The sequence below is a fragment of the Acomys minous genome (genome assembly GCF_964271855.1).
Source record: "Acomys minous genome assembly, chromosome: 2".
In the NCBI taxonomy this organism is placed as follows: Eukaryota; Metazoa; Chordata; class Mammalia; order Rodentia; family Muridae; genus Acomys; species Acomys minous.
In genome coordinates this window covers 99,875,020-99,898,474 of record NC_140484.1, presented here as the reverse complement: position 1 = coordinate 99,898,474, position 23,455 = coordinate 99,875,020, and the positions used below count along the sequence as shown (strand labels likewise).

Here is a 23,455-nt window from a genome sequence, read left to right as displayed (position 1 = left end):
TCCAGCAAGACACCAAGGATGAGCAGGGATGCGGCCATCCTTTGTGTCCCAACACCACAGAGGGGTGTAACAGGCTTCTGGAAGCTAGGGAAGGGAATCCTTGTTTTCCTTCCCTCTCCCCCACAGTAACTAATATATTCATAACTGTAGTCAGTGCCCTTTACTTCCTAAAATTATTGGTGCATACGAGATGATTTTTTAAAACCTGATTTTCTATGTTATTATATTTTCTTTGTTAAAAAAGATTAATTTATTTTGCATGTATAAGTGCTCTATATGCAGGTAGGTCATTTACATGCCAGAAGAGGGCATCAGATTCCAGTATAGATGGTTCTGAGCTACCATATGGTTGCTGGGAATTGAACTCAGGACCACTGGTAGAACAGACATCATTGAGCCATCTCTCCAGCCCATAATGATTATGTTTATAGACAGCATTCTGTTCTCAGAGGAATACTGGGAGGTTGATAGTGGTGCTCAGAATCATAGTCTGGCAAAAGGAAACAATACTTCAACTCTTGAACATTGGGAATACTTACACTGAAATAATTTAAATAAAAAATCCAACTAATGGTCTATTGCTAGATGCAAAAGTCCCAATGGAAAAAACACTTGGGACAAGAAAAATTAGGGTAGCGTGACTTCTCCAAATATTACCAATCTGATACTAATGACCTCCAGTAGAAATGAATTTGACAAAATCCCAAGTATCTCAAAAAGAACCATTATAGGTTTCCTCAAAGAAATAAAAGAGGACTTAAGTAAATTTCTGAATGAATTCCAAAAGAACACAAAGAGTTGAATGAAATAAAGGAGTCACTGTCTGATTAAAAAAACAAACAAACAAACAAAACTTAATTCAATGAAGAAAAGCCAAACCAAAATACCGGAAATGAAAATTTAATAAATCAAGCAGAAATCTCAGTTGAAAGTGTCAGCAATGTAGTGGGCCAGAGATACAACAGAATATCAGGGCTTGAAGAGAAGGAAGAAGAATTAGAATAATCAATGTAAAAAAAATCATTAAGTAGTTACAACTACAACATTTGATATTTATAGGACACTATGAAAAGACGAAATGTACAAATTATGGGCACTGAAAGAGAAGAGTTTTCTTGCTAAAGTCACAGAAAACATTTTCAATGAAATAACAATAGAAAATATACTAGAGTTATTTAAAACATCAATTTAGACATGCCTAGAAAAAGACCTTCCCAATTGGTGGTGCACGCCTTTAGTCCAAGCACTCAGGAGGCAGAGGCAGGTAGATCGCTGTGAGTTGATGCCAGCCTGGTCTACAAAGTGAGTCTAGGACAGCCAAGGCTACACAGAGAAACCTTGTCTCAAAAAGCCAAAACCAAACCAAACCAAACCAACCAAAACTAAAACAAAACAAAACACCCACCCAAAACAAAAAAACTCAAAAAACCCCAAAACAACTAATATAATGAACAAAGAAAGTATATTGAGATTTTCAAAACAAGCAAACAAACCAAAAAAATCCAACTCACATATAAAGGCGGCCAATTACGATGAATGTAGATTTCTCAAGAGAAACTGTAAAAGTCAGGAGGGCTAAGAATGATGTATTCCAAGTTCTGAAAGACAACAACTACCAACTCTGCTATACAGATAGCAAATCTATCTGTCATAATTAAAGGAAAAATAAAAAAATTCCATGATGAAAACAGGCCAAAGGAATTCAAGATCCCTAAGCTAGCTCTACAAAAGACACTGGAAAGAATCCTTTAGACTGAAGAGAATAATAAACACATCCATGAGACTATAAGAAAAGAAATCATGACAGAACAGTGATTAAGTGAATTAGGAATAGGAAAACACCAAATACTATAAAATCATCAAACGACAGGAGTTGATACACTCCTTTCAAGACTAGCTGTGAACAGCAATGGTTTCAGCTCTCTAACCAAAAGACACAGGATCTATCTATTTGTTACTACCATGAGATGTATGTCACCATCAAAATAGATACTGCCTTAGGGTGAAAGGATAGAAAGCACATTCTAAGCAAGTGGAACCAGGAAGCAACCAAGTGTCACATTCTAACACCTGACAAAACTGACTTCAAACCGAAGTCAGCCAAAACAGACAAAATGATAGTTACTTTGTGCTGATTAAGGGAATAATTCACCAAGAGGACATTATAATCCAACACATATACACCAAACATGAATACAACAATTCCATAAAACAAATACTATTCAATGTAAGGTCATAAATTAATCCTAGAACAATAACAGTGGTTGACTGAACACCTCATTCTCAACAATAAACAGAAATATTCCCACAAGAAATAAACAGAAAAATCATCTGTATTAAATGAGAGTAGACATTGGACTTAACCGATACCTGCATAACATTCTACCCAAACATAATCTTAGACGCTCATGGAACTTCCTCTACCACAGATTACATATTAGCACAGTCAACCTCAGGAAAACTGAGTTAATTTCTTATGTTCTATCTGACCACAGTGGAAAAGACAAACAAGCAAGCAAGCAAACACAACAACAAACCAAAGAAATGAAAAGCAAGAGAAGACACAGAACACACATAAACTCATGGAGATTAAACACCACTTCCACACTGAATAATGAAATGATTATTGAAGAAAAGAAGGAAACAAAAATTATTCCTAGAATTGAACGAAAATGAATACAACTTACCTAGACTCATGGAATACAGAGAAAACAGTTAATAGTCACAAGTGCTTTCATTAACAAAATCAAAGAGGTTTTAGACAAATAACTTACTAATACACGATAAGCGTTGGCCTTGCATGAAACTGTGGAGATGAAGTCTAAGGAAGAGTGGAAAGCCCAAAGTGTTGGAGACTCCAGGACCATGGGACATTGTCTGAGGAAAGATGCAGGCATGAAGTAGAGGCAGCCTAAGAGAAAGGATATGTATCCTACAGGAAGCAGAGCTGGAAGGGTGGTTGGAGTCCAGCTGATTCCATCATGAGCCCCACAGCTGTGGGATTTCGTGTTTTTCTTGCTGTGTTTTGGTCTTGATTTGGTCTGATCATTCCTTTCAATGTCCCTATTCCTCCCTAGTGAAATAGGACTATTTTCCCTGTGCATTATATGGTGGAAATATGTAGTTATTTTTGGTTTTATAGGAGCGCACAGCTAAGAGACTGCCTTAAGGCTCAGGTGAGATGGGGTTTTCAACTTTAAGAGAGTGTCAGAGTTTTAAAAGAGTGAATGTATTTTTGTTACTTGTTATTTAAGATGGTCATAAGATTAATGGGGACAAGGTGTAGAAGGTAATGTTAGCTCTGGGTATCAAGTTGGCAAAGGGTGGGGCTGTGATGGTGGGGTTGTGATGATGATGGTGGGGTTGTTATGGTGATGGTGGGGCTGTGATGGTGATGGTGGGGTTGTGATGATGATGGTGGGGCTGTGATGGTGACGGTGGGGTTGTGATGATGATGATGGGGCTCTGATGGTGATGGTGGGGTTGTGATGATGATGGTGGGGCTCTGATGGTGATGGTGGGGCTGTGATGATGATGGTGCGGCTGTGATGATGGTGAATGTCAACTTCACAGGACCTGAAGTCACCCATGAGAATGTCACAGAGGGATCCTTGTGAGAAATTATTCATCGTAGGTTAGCCTCTGGGGACTACTTGATTAGGTTAATTGAGGGGATAAGACTCTAGGACACACCCTAAAAGTACCCTCAGATCTTAGGCTACATAAAATGAACGCTGGCCAAACACATTCACTCATCTCTCCAGTTCCTCAGTATGGTCACATTTTGACCTGCTGCCTTGAGCTTCTGCCACTGTCATGTCTCCACTGTGATTGTTGGAGACATAAGGACAAGTTGTAGAAGCTTTGCCTGACAAAGTTTCAGAGACCTCTGACTGTCCAGCATTATCTCTAGACATGCAGAACAGCTGTTGAGGCTTTGCTTGACAAAGTTCCAAATATCTCCCACTGATCAACACTGCCCTTAAAATTTATGCATGGTCCAGGTGTAATTTTGCCTTAAAAGTACTTTGAAATCTGCTTTTTCTCCTAAAATTGTCTTTATCTCCTTATTTCTTAGCCCTAATAAAATTTACACTGGGAAAACTTTTCCCATAGTGAATGTTGAAAGAAGGCATCAGGCAAAGTGCTTGAGACAATAAGAGTCTTGGCTCTGATTGTGTGTAGTCAGGCAGAAACTTCTTGAAAGAAAGTTAGGACATTGACAGCACAGTACCTGGATAGATACTGTTAGATGGAGAAAAGTTTCTTTAGAATCTTCTTTGAGAACAATAGAAGGTGGGTTTGGAACATCATGCTTTACCAATTTACAATAGAGGATGTCTTGGCAGTTGGCCTAGACTTGGTTAGTACACTTGTTGGTTTGGGACTGGAAGTAAGTCAAGTTTCTTCTTTATTAAAGAAGGTTTAGCTCAAGCTATGTTGCTATGACAATTATATAAACACAATGGCTTTAGCCCAGGGAGTTTATGATTAAACTTCCCTGAGTATTGTTCAATAAATAATAGTCAGGCCATGCTGACCATTGCTTGGAAATTGATTTTTTTTCTGTATGCTTTATTGTAGGCTATACAGAACTATTTGTATTTCTTTCTTAGACTGTTCTCTTGCTCTGTTGATTTTTAAATGCCCTATTGATTGTAAAAGATGAGAAAAATCATGATTTAATCTGTAATGAAAGAAAAAAAAAACCTCACCTCACCTTAAATAAAGTACTCAGGTTGGCCCAAAGAGTAACAGAGACAGACAAGTAAGCAACTAACAGAGGAAGGAAAAACGAAGAAAAATAAAGTTCTCATGGGCTGCAAGACCTTTCAGTTCGGGTCTTGGTCTTTCTTTTTTCCTCCATTCTGTTCCTTTAGCTAGTTGTTCTCCAATGGTTTCCCTTAACCAGCTGTTCACCACCGGCTCAATTCTCCCTACGCTGATTCACCAAGACTTTCTCTTCTCTCCTTTTCACTGGTTCCCTAAGCTGGTCTGCAGCATGTGATAGACTGTACCTCAGAACTGTGAGCTAGAAACAAATTTTTTGTTTGTTAGTTTTGTTTTTGTTTTTGTTTTGATTTTTATGGTTTTTTGAGACAGGGTTTCTCTGTGTAGCCTTGGCTGTCCTGGACTCACTTTGTAGACCAGGCTGGCCTTGAATGTTGGTTTTGTTTTTATGTTCTTGATTTTTTTTTCCCCTGTAGGAGGACTGAGATCTGCCTTGAGCAGAAACAAGGACTGCCTGGCAACGCGCAGAAGGGGGCCTTCCTGTAGAGTAGGCCAGAGAGCAACCTGAACATGCCCAGAGACTGGTGCTGTCAGGATGGGAATCAAGGAGGAGGAGCCACAGCAGTGGCTTGCAGTTTGAGAGCCAATGGGACACCGGGAGGAGGGTATAAAAGGCATGTCCTGTTGCAGCAATAATGAGTCCGCTTCTGCCTCATTTTGATCTCCCAGAGTCTGTGTACTTGACTCTGCGCCAGCTCACCCCCACCCCCCAAGGGTCCTGGACATGGATCCCAGCAACACTTTCTCCTCTTGAGCTTTTGTTAGAATGTTTAATCACAACAATGGGAAAAATAACTAAGGCAAGGGGCCGTGGACTGAAACATTCCACAAGGTAAGACCAAACAAACCTTTAGCTCTGTCATGCTGATTAAACCAGGTATTCCATCACAGTAAAAGAAAGCTCACTTACACAGGGTACAGAAGCGGTAGACGCACAGAGGATGCAATCAAACCCACTGGTCAGTCCCTAGTGCGCATGGCACGTTGGCACCATGGGCACACTCCCTGTTATTTCGGGCTGCTACCAGCCACTGGCTTTCTCTGTGCATTCACCATGTCTTCTGCTGAATTCTTCCATCCCTAGACTCTCAGTGCTGGAGCACCCCAGCTGGAGACTGGTGTCTTTTTCTGTCCTTGCATTGCAATCTTACAGAACCCTCCTGCTACATAGAGCTGGGACAGGGGCTCCCCAGGAAGATCCTGGCGAGATTACCCAACCCCACACATTTCACCATACACCATGAATGTACACACTGTTTCTCTTAGCGCCTAGAGCTCTCCCTAATCCCAAAGTCACCTGCTTGGCTGATCAGCAACTTTACAGGACTCCCAGGCTTTGCCTGACAGCACAGTCTCTTCACTACCACCTGCTCACAGCATGGCACCCATCCACACAGCGAGACAACCTTCTTGGGCATACTTACATCTTCTATCATAGCTCCGGCCAATCCCCTATTAAGGCCTGGAGGTCACACTCAAAATGAATACATCCTGGGTTTGTTTTGATTTACTTTCTGTTCTAATATCTACCTACTTCTCACCATTCCCATTGTTACCGTTCTCATTTACAAGAGCAACTGCAGCTCTCCTGTTCTGCTCGATTTTCCTCTTTAAAACTCCACAGTTCATTCTTGGCAGATACCCAGAATCCATTAGATGCTAATCACAATCTGCTACTCTCCTGCCCCAAACCTTCCTGAGGCTAAAACCCCAGGACGCAAATGCTTCCCTAGACCCTGAATCTCATCCATCTGACTTTCTTCTCCACTCCTTTAGCCTTTGCTGAACCTGTGTAAGTAGAGCCCTTTACTTCTTTAACTATGCCTGGCCTGTGATACGATGATGCTCTGACTGCTTGCCAAACTCCCTCCTTCCTCTGGTTTGCACCAGGCCCCTCTCCCTACTTTATGCCCCCTTACGTTGCACCTCAGCATCTCTATGGCAACACTCACCCACTACTCATTTAATATGCATGGCCTGGTTCATTATCTTTCTTCCATGCTGGGGTATAATCAGCTCCAGGGTAGAGTTTCAGCTGCTTGGTTTGTGGAACCAGCCTTTTACCTGCACAGGAATTTTGTGGTAGCGTATACAGGTGTCACTGGGGTTCCCCTATTTTAATTTGATAGCTACTACTCACCTGATGTTCAGGTGGAAGGTGCAACCTGGCCGAGCAGCTTCCTGAAATCAAGGCCTGGACAGGCTGATTTCAAAGCCTGGGTGCCTCTGTCACATCTTAGACTTTCAAACAGATTCCCTCCAGTCCTGCTATCCTCCCCCGAAGGCAGGCATGAGGCCACACTTTAAAGCATTTTCAATATTTCTGCTATCTCTATTCTATATCTATGACCTTGTGGAGAGAAGACGTTGGAGAAGTAGACCCTAACAGCATTCTTCCTCTACCATGCAGACTGGACACGGCACCACACTGGCAGAAAGACAGTTGTAGGGTGATTGCTGACATGTCTGTTCTATAGATGAGTATCTCTAGGTATCTCCTGTGTCTGCAGAAACCATGGATATAAAGGCATGCCTTTGCCCGTGACATCTTGCTCTTGTGGGAGTCATCTCCTAGATGAGGGACATGCATTCCCACACCCCTCACCTCTGAGTCTTCATATGTGTGGGTACAGTAAGGTCACCCAGGGAGTAGTGGGTGTCTCCCTGAGTTCTCAATGGCAGGTTAGTTACTAAGGCATGAGAAGTGTTTCCCTTCTGCTCTTGGAGGGTTCATTTTTAGCCACCGAAGACCAGATCAGGACTGTCATGGGTTGGAGTCTGTTTGTGGTCCTGAGATCGTAAGGCTGGGGAGGATTGATTCCCCCAACTTGCGGCACCTGTGTTTAAGGTATAGCTCCATCTTCCTCTTTGGTAGGGACAACATGCAAGAGCTATAGCTGAAGTTCTTGCGGGTAGGGGAGAAGACTCAGGAAGAGTCTTGTGATAGCCTTTGACTAAGAGCAGAGGAACAAAGTCAGAGGGCTGGGAGGCTGGGGTGAGGTCATGCCACTATCCCAGGGACCACATGGCTTTGCCAACTCCTCAGACACACTGTTTAGAACGTGAGGGATGCCAGAGGTATGGTGAGTCCTATGCGGAGCATGATCTTCAGACCCTCACTGTGCCATGAACACTTCCTGAACTGCAGGTGTGAGCAAGCCAAAATGCCCGAGAAAGCCACTCTCTGTGTGCTTTCCCTTTGCCTTGAAGACCCTCATTGCTACTCCTGTGCCCATGGCACCCAGAGGGTACGCTGAACAGACATGTCAGCAATCACCCTTCCACTGGCTTTCTGCCAGTGTGATGTCCTGGCTAGTCTGCATGGTAGAGGAAGAATGTTGTTAGAGTCTATTTCTCCACCATCTTTTTTCCCCAAGGTCATGTCTTTCTCCATATGATTACTTATCCTTCCACTCTTTGCAAGGCATAAGGGCTGCAATGGCCCTGGCTGACCTATTTACACGCATGACACTATCCTTTGGTATCTTTAAGCCCTGTACATTGCTTGGCACACATCCCCCTTTCTGTATCCTGCCATCTCATTAGTGATGCCAGTGTCTTGACTACTGATGTCCAACCTCTAGACCCTACTCTTATCTTTTAATGAAACGCACATGTATGGCTGTGCTCACTGTGTCTTGGCCAAAGGCTAAGTCCCACTTCCGAGGGGTATGCTGCTGACTAAAGTTCTCAGCAGAAGATGCTTCTTTGCTGTCTTCTAAGATGTTTCACCCACGAGGCTTCCCTCCCTGCTCTGCTGGCACAGGTAATCTAAGAGTCCCTCCAACAGCCAGGCCTCTGGAAGTGGCCTTTGGCCATGGCAAGGGCTGGCTGAATGCCAAGTGAGAACCAGAAGGCCTTGTGTTCCAGTTCTATCAGGAGCAGCAGGATGCACTGCTGGGGACACACTCTCAGTGCATGCTGGTGGGTGAGCCCCCCTGGGAGGTGCTTGGGAAGAACACAGTCTTTCGCATACCCTTTGATTTTCAATTTTGCAGTTACTTATAAGGCAAGTGATGATGCTAGAAAGGTATTGCCTCGTCTCAGGAAGAGCTTACATCTCTCCACACATTTGCTTTGAGTCAACTGCATCGATAGAAAAGTCAAAGAGGACACATGTGGCTTCCTCCCTGGTGCCTTCGACACGAGAAGACTCAATCCACGTCTGTGTTTCCTTCACTGGGAGGTCAGAAAGACTAGGAGGGTCGGGAGGAGTGGCACATATCTGTCTTCACAGAGCTCCCCATGGCCATCAGGGTTGTCAGCTTTGTAGATTGGGAAGCTGAGGTTCTGGGTACAAGACATGCCATGTGCAGGAAGTGACAGGGCCTCCCGTTTCTTTTTGAATTCAACCATGTTTCTTATCCTCCAGGCCCCATGGGGATAAGGGGTGGGGAAGAGAGAAGGAAGGCCAAGCAGCACGGTGCTATTTATAAGGAAAAGCTGGGATCCAGGACGAAGGGAAGTGACCTGAGAGCACCAGCACACCTGCTCATGGCCCCACACTCAGCCAGTGCCCGGTGACAGAGTACAACACTCTTTAGAGCAGGCTTGATATAAATGGAGAATTCTGATGGCAAATGCTAAGAACCCTGGTCTTTCTCCCACTTGCTGGGGAAGGAGGGCCAGACTCCTACATGGTGTGTGTGTGTGTGTGTGTGTGTGTGTGTGTGTGTGTGTGTAAGAGAGAGAGAGAGAGAGAGAGAGAGAGGGAAAGAGAGAGAGAGAGAGAGAGAGAGAGAGAGAGAGAGAGGGAAAGAGAGAGAGAGAGAGAGAGAGAGAGAGAGAGAGAGAGAGAGAGAGAGAGAGAGGATGTGGGGTGCTAGTTAAATAGGAGCCTGTGGGTAGCAGACGCTCACCTGCTTGCTCCAGAGCTACCATGGTGGCCTGCTCGATCAAGTCCCGTTCGATGAAGCTCCTGAAGTCCTCGCTGTACACGCTCAGGTCCGGCAGCTGGAATGTATAGATGGGCATCTCCAGTGGGAACTGCTCATTGTTGCACTCATTTGCCACGTGGGATCGGGCCAGGGAGACGATGGCTGAGCTGGCATGGGAAATCCCCCGGGAAAGGCGCTTCTCTGCTGATGAGAAGAAAGGATAGCCTCAGGGACCATGTCACTGTAAATATGGCTCAGAGAGTGTATGCAGCCATGCTTAAACACTCATGTACATGCAGCACGTACCATATATATGCAAAAATGCAAAAATAGATACCTATACACTATGAATATACAGCATACATCTCCCCCCACATAACACATGTAGTTCGCTTATGTACACACTATAAACACACACACACGCACGCACATACACACACACACACACACACACACACACACACACACACATATATATATAGACAAACATACCCATATACATAGGTGCAAATATGCACAATGGTACACATTGTACAGTACATGCATTCACTTTCATGTAAATATACACACTGCACACGTTTCTGTACACAGTATGCAGAACTATCAATAAATCTGTCTATACATGCAAGGCACTTCTATTATTTATTTTAATTAGATTTATTCACTTTATGTGTGTTTTCTCTGAATGTATGTATGTGCAGTATGTGTGTGTTTGGTGCCTGAGGAGGCCAGGAGACCATGTTGGATCCCTTGGAACTAGAGTATGGATGGCTGTAAACCACAACGTGGGTGCCAGGATTAATCCTGCATCCTCTGCAAGAGCAGCAAGTAGTCTTAACCACTGAGCCATCTCTACAGCCCCATAGTGACCCTTTAGACTACATATTTTATTTACAGATACATATACACAGGCACACACCATATAGCTTGCATATATATGAACATATATATGCATACATTCACACATACATACGTACATTCATTCACACATACATACATAGGTACACAAATGTACCAGATACTACAAATATGGACACTTTATCCAAAAACATATACTCACACAGATGCACTATGAACATGTTATACACATACAAGCATGGATGTATATGCACACACTATATACACTTCATAATATTTACATAGCAAGTATATAACATGAACACACAGAAGACACCATACATATAGGTCTGTACACTATATTATACACATACAGGAACACACATGCACACCACACACATGTACACACACTCACATCCTCCCCACACTAGCCTCTCTTGTTTTCTGAGACTCTCCCACCTTGCAGGCCTGCCTGTTGCTGGTGTAGACCTGGTGTGTGGCCCTTCCTCAGCTGAGTCACGGCAGCACTGAGAGCGGAGCTGCGAGCCCACCGACAAGAGCAGCAGGACTTGTTATTGGTCTTGGCATCCACTTAACTCCACTCCCCAGAGCCTTCCTCTCCCAGCAGTGAGTGGTACCTGGGACACCATCTTTGTTTTTGTGTGTTTACAGATTTAGCGTGAGCAGCATCCTGCTCGGGGTGCTCTGCTGTGGCCAGGCTCTCCACGAGGTTACTTTACTCATCCTTCTGTGACAGGCACTTGCCGTGTGAGCACCCTGGGGACACACAGATGGAGGCTGTGCATGCTTCCTGTCCACCTTCACACTCCTTGTGTCCCAGCACTCTCTGGTACCATGGTCTACTCTCTTTTATTCTTTGCAGGCTTTCTGCCTAGAGAATGAGAAATGTATGGAGGAATGTCTCTAAAGTATGGTCTGTTATGCTGTGGGAACTCAGGTGATCTGAAGCGAATTCATTTGTTCTCCTGGTGCAAAGAAACATACTTTAAAAAAGAGCTAAATGTAGCCAGGCGCAGTGGTGCACACCTGTAATCCCAGCACTGGGAAGGCAGAGGCATGGCAATCTGTGAGTTTGAGGCCAGCCTGGTCTACAAAGTGAGTCCAGGACAGCCAAGGCTACATACAGAAACCCTGACTTGACCTCTCCACCACCCACTGAAAAAAAAAGCTGAGTTTAACATAAACCAGAAGTTTTTTTTTTGTTTTGTTTTGTTTTTTGAGACAGGGTCTCTCTGTGTTAGCCTTGGCTGTCCTGGACTCCCTTTGCAGACCAGGCTGGCCACAAACTCACAGCGATCTGCCTGCCTCTGCCTCCCGAGTGCTGAGATTAAAGGTGTGCGCCACCATGGCTGTCTATTATTATTATTATTTTTAATAGAGCCAAAGCTGGTCTTGAATGTACTATCTTCCTGTCTCACTTTCCAAGTGCAGAACTTACAGGTGTGTGCTGGCCCTAACAACAGCTCTGGCATGCTTATGGAGGACTAGTCACTGCAGAGTCAGGGCTGTGGCATGGGACTTTTTTACAGCAGAGGTCCTCTCACTCGGCCCAGGGAAGGAGTACCCTTAGTGTTTGAGTGTGACTCTGGTCAAAACGCGGTGTCAACTTCCTGAGTGTATGCACATGAGTCCTAAGGTTGCTCACTTCACTCCAGGCTAGTATTCTTGGTGCAGGGAATATAGCAGCCACTGCCTTCCTCAGAGCAGGACTTCCCGCATAACCTCATTTGTAGTATCAGTGGCCAGATAGGGCACTAATGCAATTTTGTCAGAACAGATTTGCAAGCAGAGGCTTACCTTGACGACCTCATACATTTTCCCCATTTAAATGGACAGAAAGGTTTAGAGATCGCATATCTCAGAATGAATGGTTTCAATCCACTTCAATTTCATTCGGAGACAATGTGATTAGGTTATCTCACATTTTTGAGAAAAGGAGAAATGAAACCACAGAGGCCATTAGGAATAAGAAGGACAGAATGAGAGGTCTGGGTTGCCTGTCACTGGGAGGTGCCCCCATTGCTTCCTGCACTCAGCTTGACTCCTTGACAGCATGAGCCAAGGTGCTCCAATACCAACACGCAGGGCTCCCCCTCCTTCCTTCAACCTGCTAACAGCCAGGCAAAGGCCACAGTGGATTTAGCCATTAGAAATAAGCAATTTCTATAACAGTGGTTCTGGAGATTTCCCTGAGGAGATAGCCAACTACAGGAAAGGGGAAGTGTTATGCCTAAGCTAAAACACTGAAGCGCAGACATTCTAATATGGGATGTGTATTCAAAGAAAAGAAAATCTTCATGAGGTATCTGCTCTCTCATGCGTTCTATAGTGTTAGTCACAACAGTCAAGAAACAGGACCAACACAAGCACCTGTCAGCAGAATGGACAAGGAAAAAATGAGCATGCAGATAGAAGGGAGCCTTACTTATTCATGCGAAGAATGAAACTGTGTCATTTATGACAGCACAGATGAACCTAAGGAACCTACGTTAAGTGAAATAAGCCAGGCAGACCCCACAGATCTAGCTCCCACGTGGACACAAAATAAAGTGATTATGCAGAGCTAGAGTGGGAGGGCGATGAGCAAAGAGTGGGTGTGGGGGGCAGAGAGAAAACCGAGGTTGGCCCCTGGGCACAAAACTGCAGTTGGATAGGGGGAATAAATCCTAATGCCTCATAGCACAGCAGTGAGCACAGTTCACAATTTACTGCATTTTCAGTCACCCAAAACGTTTTGAATGTCTTCAGCAGAGACAGTGATAACTGTGTGAGACGACAGATTTGCTAGCCCTCGGTGGGTAATTGCACACTACTCATGTGTATTGAAATCCCACAGCACCCTGTGAGTACGTACAACTATTGTGTGCCAAACACGAAGACAAAAGGCTCATCAGCTTGCAGTCCTTTCACACTGGACTGGAGGATCAACTCGAGCCCACACTGCCTGCCTCTTGTTTGATGCACTCCAGTCTGAGGTGCTGATAATCATAGCACTAAGTGGTCAAAGGGAAACTGAGGAAGCCTATGAGAAAAGTAGGCACAAATAAGAGAGTAAACAAAGTACTTCTGACACAGGAATCAGGCCAAATGGATTGGGCTTATAAATGAGCCTGGCAAATGTGTTCAGAGAAATACAGAGAATATTGAAGGGTGAGATATTAATAACACTAAGAAATACTTTGAAATGAAAATGCAAGTGTGGACTCACAATGAACACACAGGAAAAAGAAGTAGGTTAGAGTCCCAGGGCAATGGCATGTCTTTTAGAAGCTTCAAGAAGACAACTGAGGAAATGTCGAAAGAATTCAAGAAAATGAATGTGAACTGGGGAGTTTTGTTCCACTAACAAAATTTTAGTAGGCCATGTAAACCTTTTCATGTCTTAAAGACTTAAGAGGTTCTCAGAGAAAGTAAAATTTAAAGGTAGTATTTGAGGAAACATTCTTTTTGCGAGAGGGACATGAATGTAGCTACATGTCTCTTAATGGACAGATGCCTTCTGAGAAATATGTCCCTGTGCGACTTTGCACAATGGCCTCATATAAACTTGGGTCGTCCAGCCCAGGCTTTCAATGTGGTCTCTTTATGCTACTGAGAGAGAAGGTAAGTGCTGAGGGGGCGGCAGTCAGTATAACCCAGCAGGCTTTCCTAGTAAAACATTTTGTCAGTAAAATAACAATAAAAAGTATAGTATGGAAAAAAGTCAATGCATATTTGATGGTACACATTGTGACATCAATTTCTTATTGCCAGTGCTGTCTCTGCTAGATGCTGTGCTGTACTGTCATGTACAGATCTGCTGCCACCAGCATCAGCCACATCCTGAGCCACAGGTTATGGACGGAATGCTAGGTGTAAGATTCTTTTGGCGTCATTATGATCTTATGGGGTTGCTTGTTGTAGTTATGGTCTGCCACTGGCAAAATGTTTTGAGCACATGACTTTAAATATGAATAAATAAAGAAACCAACTTTTGCCTAAATAAACACACAGGCAACAAAAAGCGTAAATGTGATTTAGGACATGGCAGTAGAAGGGGGGAGGAGCATGTGACATGCAATTCTCAGGGAGACGCTGCTTCTAAGGTTTTTGGAAGAAAACCTGAACACAGGCTTTAAAAGGACAGTGGGAACTGATGGATGGGTAAAAGTAGAACATAGAACCTTTAAGTAGTAGGGAAAAAACCCTAATCAGCCAGAGAAGAAAAAATAAAAATATACAAAAAGTTTGCCAAATGAAGTATGAAACCTACAGCATTTCTATTTTATGTAGTTATAATGTATATAGTACAGGTATAGATATGAGATAATTAAAGTAAACTAAATGAATGAATTTCCCTACTTGAGAAAAGTAGGTAATTATCATCTGTTGCTTTGGATGATAAATTAAAATTCATGGTAAATTGCCATCCAAGAATCATTTTTGGTGGGACTGGAGAGATGGCCCAATGGTTAAGAGCCTTAGCTACTCTTCCAAAGGGCCTGGGTTCAATTCCCAGCACCTGCATGGCAGCTCAGAACTGTCTGTAGCTCCAGTTCCAGGGGGTCTGACAACCTGTCACACACATACCAGCAGGCAGAACGCCAATGTCCATAAAATATAAATAAACAAGTAAAAAATAAAAAACAAGACCAATAAACACAAACACACTCTTGGAATTGGGCTATAGTTCTGGCATCAAGTAGCATATACACAGCACGTGTGCACACACACCATAGTCAATGCTGAGAACAGAAGAAATGTTCTCCCCCAGAAATGAGCCCCCTAATTTGAATTATACAAAACTAAATAGTCAGCCCTGATATTATATCCGTATTAACAATACTAAATAGATACAGCAGGTTGTGTTTATGTATTTGTGTGTGAGGTGTGTGTGTGTGTGTGTGTGTGTGTGTGTGTGTGTGTGTGCACGCACGCATGAGTGCTCACATGTGTGCACAAAGTCATAAGGCAAATGACATAGTGGGAGATACACACACACACACAGACACAGGCCTGGGTAGAATTGTGTACTGTCCTCTTAAAAGAGGCCATGAATTTAAGGGAAATGATAAGAAGAATGGGAGGGGTTGGAGGAGGGAAATGATATAATTATACTTTAAATAAAAATTTCAAACAACAAGAAATCATTATATTTAAATGTAAACAAGACATCAAGTGCTCTTAGATGATATGGTTTCTCTGTGATGATAATCCAGGGCATTCTCTAAGAATTACTAGCTTTAAGAAAACGGTATTTTTGTGGATGCCTGGAAGACAGGTAAGTATAGAATGACTTGCTTTCTCCCGTGTCTCGCCTTAGCAGAATCCAAATATGTGGAGAGCAATGGTATTGGATGCAAGAAACTCACCAATTTGAAAAAAAAATAGGGCCCCATTCAATTACAATTAGAACTGCAATAAGGCTTACATGGAACACAACTACACAAAAGTAATGAAACGTTTGGAAAAACAGAGTTTGCATTAGGAAGTAACGTACAGGAAACTGAAAGACTCAAGAAAATGGCCAGACAGACAGACACACACAGACACACAGTTCATACACAGATCCTGGGATGGCTGGACCTTTAAAATATGGCCCAGAGGGGAAAGGTGATTTGATCAGTATACAGGGAGGAAGCACTCTAGAGTCTCTGCTATTGTTTATAGGGATTTCAAAATGATGGTAACACCTGAGGACTAAATTGAGTAACAATAGGAAAAAGGTTTATTAGCCACGTATTTTGTCTCCAAGTCTAGAGAAGAGCTCGTAGGCTGGGGCATTAAGAATGTTAACATTTCTGTATGGAAAACTCTTTTGAACAGAAAGTCATAAGGCAAATGACTTAGCGGGAGGCACACACAGGCATGGCAGAATCATGTGCTGTCCTCTTAAAGAGGGAGCAGAAAGCTGATAAGGAAGAGCATACCAATTGCTGGGCAGAGGAAGCCCAGGAGGAAACAGGCCTGTGGCAGAGGAGAAGGCCAAGCAACACACAAACCTCAGAGTGAAAGTTAAACAACGACTCCAGTTTCACTCTTCAAAAAGTGCAACAAGGCGAAGCCATAGCACAGCGCTGGCAGGAGCAGAGGGAGGCACTGGGCTTGGGCGCAGTGAGCAGAACGGTGACCAGGAAGATAGAAATGGGAAAATACAGTGAGCACCCTGCATGGCACCAGCCTGTGGGGAGGGAAGCACCAGCATGGAGGTTCTAGGACTAAGCGTTTCCTTAAAGGTTTATTTATTTTAACTTTTAGTGTGTATGAGTATTTTGCCTTCATGTGTGTGTGTGTGTGTACCGCCCGAGTGCATCAGATCCTCTGGATTTACAGACAGCTGTCGGCTGCCATGTGGGTTCTAGGATCCAACTCACGTCCTCTGGAAGAGCAGCCAGTGCTGAGCCTTTGGACAAAGCTTTATTGTGGTGTATGGGGGTGGGGTGTGGCAAAGACAAGCAAATGGCCACAAAAATCCAAGAAAACTCAGGATGGCCTTTACACACAAGGTCTAAATATACAATGTAACAACCAAGAGTTGTGTTTACTACTCGGAAAAGTAAGCAATTTGTAAGCCATATGTCTCCCGGACTCTTAAATGTTTGCATCTTAAGCAAGCTTACGTGGTTGATCAATGGTTATTAAGATATGAGAGCTAGGAGACGAGACAAAACAAACAAACAAACAAAAAACAAAAAACCAAAAAAACCCTTTTAAGTTTCCTATTACAATCACTGTTACAAGTATATTTTAGTCTGATGATGAAACAGAGCAATAGAGAAGAAGAAAGCCATGGAATAACAAATGAGCTACGGAATGACCTGGAGACTGAGCTGGAGAAGCAGCGTGAGGCCTAGAGATGTCTGTCAGGAAAAGCAGGGCTTCCCAGTGGACCAGTGGCCTCTGAGGCTGCAGCCATGCTCTCCTTTCCAGAGGTTCAGGCTGCAGTTTAGCTTACTTCGAGGAACAAGGCACCGAGGGTTTGGTATGCCTCAGCTTGGTAATGTCGACCACACTGTTCTCTACACGGGCAAGCCCCCTCACAGCTGGTACCTTGGGCAATATCGTCCTGTCTCTGCAGGCAGGGCCGCTCCACCTTGTGCCCAGGCTGGGGCAGTTCTCGCTCGGGCTGCTTGGCGCACCTCCCTTCGTTGAACACATGTGGCAAGTTGGCTGTGTGCACCTGTCGGAGTTGCTCATAGTCACTTAGAGCAGCTGTCAGGTCCCAGTTTTTGCCTGTGGATAAGAAATGGCAAGAGAGATTATAACAGAAACGGAGGAATACTGGTTTTTCTGGAGAAAAGGTGCCAATCAGCATGCTGATGAGTGGTGTCTGAAAGTGGGCTTTGACTCCCATAGCTGACGACCTGAAATACGTTGATTACAACCCTCTCATCACCTTTCATTCACACACACACACACACACACACACACACACACACACACACACACACACTCACCCACTATGCCAGGGTAGAAATCCAGGCCACACAGCACTCTTTTGGACACTTAATATGGGCTGGGAGGTCTTACGGGTCAGATTTCTGGAACAGCATGACTGAACTTCTAGGCTGTCAGCACACAGTGCCACTCGGGGCCTCTGGAGATTGCTACTCTGGAGTGAAACTGATTGCCCTTCTGAAGGGCTTATGGATTCCCTAAGAGCTCACCCATGACAGCTACACTTCCCAGGGACGGAGCCCTTCTCTCTTCCACACTCTTACCTGCCAGTCATAACTCCTTGGAGAGAAGTAAAGTAAGGAACAGGCCCCTGAGGCTTAAGCCACAACACAGCCACCTTCCCCCATACTTGCAAGGCTGAAGGGGCTGCAATATCTTGCAGGTCACAATGCCACTAGGCCTTAGGTGAATTTAACTCTTCTTTGTCCTTAACTAGGGTGACTACATGAGGAAAAAGCATAGAATGCTAAAAGAACAAATAGAGCTCCCAGTTTGTAAGGCTTTTACTCAGCCTTATACAGGAAAAGCAGAAGTGCAGCTTGGGAGGTTTTCTCTGGCTGGGGGCTTCAGCTATAGCCTCACAAGCCCCACAGCTTGCTCAACCTGCACACAGGGATGATGCGCATTCCTAGCATGGCCAGTGCTGGATGCTGTTCTTAACAAAATCTCAACTGTTCGATTTTATCAACTCCGGAGCCAGAGAAAGCACCCAGCTGACCTTTCTCCTCAGCCAACATTCCAAAAGGAAAAATGCCACTCTCAACCCCTCCCCCCAAATGAATGTTCCTCCCTTCTACTTCCTGTGCTTCTCCCTAGCTGTCTCCCAGACTTCCTCTCACTCTCTGTTCTTTTTCCTATGTTCACTTCCTGTCAATGGGTTGCTTGTTCCATCTCTTGACCTACGATTAACTTTATTTAATCCTGTTTAGAATGCTCAAAAAAGAAAGCTCTTGGATTAAAGGTGCATACTAGGGCTGAGCCACACTGTCACCAGAAACAGGTTTTTCCAGTAAACAACACAGCGTGATCAAATATCCAGCAACAGTTGTATGCTGATAATTGCATCATGGTACTTAGAGTCCCAGGCGCACAGGCTTTGGAGGCCTCTTTGGTGACTGTGACAGTGAACATGTCATTTCATCACATGGAGCCTTGGGTTCCTTCTCTGTACAACTGAGTTAGTAAGATCCACTTGATGAGAACTCTCACGAAGGCTAAAGGAGACACAGAGTTGGCGTTTTAAGTACTCAGCATATGGGAAGCACTTAGTAAATGGTTTTAATCCAGGTAATAGCCATATTGGTTAGTAAGAAGAGTTGGCCCAAGCCATTCAGGTCACTCAACAAAAGGACAGTATATTTGGTGGAGCTTTACGCAGACAGGAGGAGGGGGTGCCGATGTTATGTGACCCATTTCTTTGAATGCAGGTATGGGTGGGTGGTGGTCATGAAAACAAACAGAAGAAGAAATTTTAGACTACACAATCACAGTGTACAAATCCACTCATGTGACAAAACACCTGTTTCTAGTTACAGTGTGGCTCAGCCCTAGTACACACCTTTAATCCAAGAGCTTTCTTTTTCGAGCATTCTAAACAGGACTAAATAAAGTTAATCCTAGGTCAAGAGATGGAACAAGCAACCACTTGACAGGAAGTTCTCCTCATTACTTTTTGCCACTTTCGCTATTGGCTCATGTCTGACTTATATGGCTTTCGTCAAAATCTCATAGCTCTAAATGCGTATGATTAAGCTTCTAATTTATTTCCATTTGCGGTCCTCCCCACCTGATGCAAGTAAGCAGAACAGCATGCAGAAAGGTAGGTAGGACATGAGGTGACACAGGCCATGGCAGCGTAGACCAAGAATCAAAGCTGTCTCAGAATGAAGTTAAAGTATGAGGAAAAGAAAACCAGACCACAGGCGACAGAGTTGGAATCATAAGTTGAAAAAAAAAGGGATAAAAGTAAACAAAAAGAATAAAATGGTTAAAGGGTTAGGAATATAAATAATATGACAAATGGTTTTTCTGAGGTAGAAAGAAAGCAAAGAGACACAAACAACCCTATAAGCAGAGTTCAAAAGCAAGATGTGTAAAGAATAGAAATGAAAACTTTAAAAAAATCAAAGTTTATAGGGCTGCAGAGGTGGGTTAGTGGTTGAGAATACTTGGTGCTCTTCCAGAGCACCTAGAGTTCAGTCCCAGTACCCAAGTCCAGGGGCTCACGGCTGCCTGTAACTCCAACTCCAAAGGATCTGACACCCTCTTTTTGCTTCTGTGAATATCCACACATGGCAAACATGAACACCACACACATATGCATAAACAAACATAATTTAAAAAGTCAATTTACTAAAATAGAATTTGGTTCTATTTAGTGAAGTAACAGCCTTTAAATATTGACTGTTTTACTATGGTCTGCATCAACATTTATCCTTCTAAAAATCACCATGTTCTAAAGATAAATATTTAAGCAAAAAAGAAAAATCAATCTGGCAACATTTTTCTTTGAAGCAGTATGCAAACCCAGGATATCACAGGATCACACCTACATGGTATTAAACACAGGAATGGGTGTGAGCTGGGAGGGCCCTATACCTGCTGTCCTAGAGCAAGGTATGGCCTCTGAAGTGTGCATGAACCCAACGCCCAAGGTTTGTGTTAAGGTACTAAGAGAGCGAAAGCTTAATCTGACAGTGGTGTTCAGAGGTGGAGAATTTTGGGACTAGTACATCGGGTCATTAAAGTGCAGCCCCCACAACCAAATTCTGGTAGCTTTATGAGAAGAGAGAGCATGTTCGTGCATGCACACAAACACACACACATGCACAGATACGCACACTCACAAATACATGTGCATTGATACACACAGATAAAAACACACATGCACAAATACTACACATGCATGCATAGACACACACAAATAAACACCCAAGCAGAGTTACACACACACTCACAAGCACACACACACACACACACACACACACACACACACACACACACACACAGAGTCACACACATTTCTGCCATGATGTGATGCAGCCTAGAAGACCCCGAGCAAGAGCCCATGCAGGCTGCTGGAACTTATAGCATCTGAGATTGAAGAGGAAGCGACCTGGGTGGAGGGGTGGGAGGACAGAGGAGGGACAGAGGATTTATTGAGGCACACCACAGGAAAGGAACTGAATCATCTGAAGAAAAGAGAAAGAAGAAAGAACAAAAATGCAGACCTAAAAGTAGCCATTAGTCAGTAGATGCAAATTTTCTGAATACCAGGAAAATATTTTAAAGATAAAAAGCTAAGAAAACACAGTGATTTGCATTTTAAATACTCATATACTTAAGTAGAATACATGACACAGCCAATTCTTTCTCCCACAGAAACATGGGAGTAGGCTTAACACAGCATTTAAAGAAAAGGAATGAATATTTGCTATATGTAAGAGACACATGTAGTGGTACAGGCCTGACATCCCAGCTAGTCGGTAGGCTGAGGCAAGAGGATTACACTTTCAAGGCCTGCCTGGGATAAAAAGTGAGTTGAAGGCCAATCTGGACAGTTCACTGAGACTATCTCAAAATAAAAAATGGGGGAAAATTCTGGTGATATAGCTCAGGCATACCAGGGAACATGCCCATATCCATATGTTAAATATACAGTATTGACCCCCCAAAAAGCCAATCATACCTAAAACAAAGCTAAAGGCTACTGCATGGTGGCCACCAGACAACAAGACAATATCAATAAGATCCTGATCTTTTAACAACACGGAATTCAGGCCTAAATCATTAGATAAGATTAAAGCAGTCTGGCTGGGCGTAAGGGCTCAGTTTACAACAGAGACTGAGTCATTGCTTTTCACTTTCTGTATGTGTGATGTGTGGGCATGAGGTTCTGCCTCCTGGGGCTGAGAGGGCTCCACTCCACTCTGCAGGCCTCCACTTCACACCTTGCCTCCACTGGGCTGTTGCACTCTGCAGATGCCCCTGTCCCGTATCTTCCTCAGGCATGCTAGGACACCAATAACTCAGGATAGCTTCTAACCTTGGAGTGTTCTGACCCTGCAGACTGGCCAACCTCAGATCTGCTTCTCTGCCTTGTCCTCATTTCCCCCAGAAACCCTTGAGCCAGTGCCCCACATCCCTCAGCGTCCTGACTGACCCTGGCACTTCCATGTGCTGGGCAGTGCCTCTTGATTCATAAGCAGACTCCCTACAACAGTCGTCTGTGTTTGCATACCCAATTAAAGTGAGTTCTAGGCATAGATGAAAATCAAGATACAAAAGCTACATATGGAATGTAAACATTAAAAGGCAGAAATTACCACAAGGCTCTGACAGAAACACACTGGCATAAATGATTACTGAAAGTACTACAAGTGGGACAGATTTATAGTCTGGGGACAGAGCCTCGGGTACCTTATATACTAAATGGGTGTTCTACTGAACTACATACCCATCCTGCAGGGCAGATTCTAATATGGCAGCAACCAACTTCGAAGTCAGTCAGCTTGGGCTCCTGTTTGCCACTGGCTGGGAGAGAAGCCACACATCAAGCTTCCTGGTACTCTGGAATACTCCCCCAACAGCTGAAAAACTCGGTCTCAGGAATGCCATCTCATGTCTGCTCACCACCACAGCCAGAACTCCACCTCGAGGCTGGGTGGGATGCCCTCCTCCATCCTCACAGGGATGGTGGGCAGGCAGAATACAGCCATATACAGCATTTTGTAACTAATAAACTGTATATAAATGAGAAGGCTTGAATACATAGCTTCATATGTATTAGGAAAAGTAAGTTAGAAAACATAAAGGAATAAAACGTAAATATACTTACAAAATATTTATAATTTATAAACTATAAGCAAAAGATAAAGTATAGAGGAATATCCTTAAATGTAGGAAACATATCCTTACCCATCAATCTACCTTGACAGGCTACATAGTATTTCTAAAGGGCACACTAGGGGGTTTACATTTACTTTGCTCTTTGTTTGGAAGATTCAATATCATAATTTCTTCCTGCGTTAGTTTATATATTTACTATGATTCCCCAAAGCATAAGTAGAGCCGTGTAACTAGCAGCATTACACTTATGCAGAATAAGAAAAGATTAGTTAACTTATCTATTTGCAGCACTGGGGATTGAAGCCAGGAGTTTGCACATGCTCAGTAACCACTCTACTACTGAGCTAGAGCCCTGTCAGGAAAGCTGATCTCGGTTAGATTTAACTGGAGGAGTAAGTATGAACAACCAGGTTTGAAAACTGAGACCAGAGAGGAAGGAGGGGACTCAGCCACTGAAGCCCATTCTGCCATCCTGGATTGTGCTCCATAAACACAAGACAGCTACAGACCCTCAGGAAGCCTCAGGGTCTCAAGTGAACCGGAAATCCTGGATATGCTTACAACTTATATCACACACTACAGGCTTTATTTCCAAAGCATCTCAGTTCAAAAAAAAAATCTAAGGAAAAAAGTGTGCAGGGTGA

General features: G+C 43.6%; 1 protein-coding gene across 5 annotated transcripts in view; it reads right to left on the bottom strand.

Moving 5' to 3' along the window:
* The window catches only part of OTUD7A (OTU deubiquitinase 7A), a 317,547-nt gene that overhangs the window by 57,447 nt on the left and 236,645 nt on the right, over window positions 1-23,455 (bottom strand). For 4 of the 5 annotated variants that reach the window (XM_084755965.1, XM_084755964.1, XM_084755967.1 and 1 more), the window contains 2 exons: window positions 17,556-17,738; window positions 9,651-9,872 (listed from right to left, as the gene is read on the bottom strand). In XM_084755965.1, the coding sequence (XP_084612091.1) occupies window positions 9,651-9,872; window positions 17,556-17,738 (405 nt within the window). The remainder of the gene's footprint in view (window positions 1-9,650; window positions 9,873-17,555; window positions 17,739-23,455) is intronic. The other variant, XM_084755968.1, reaches the window with a different exon arrangement.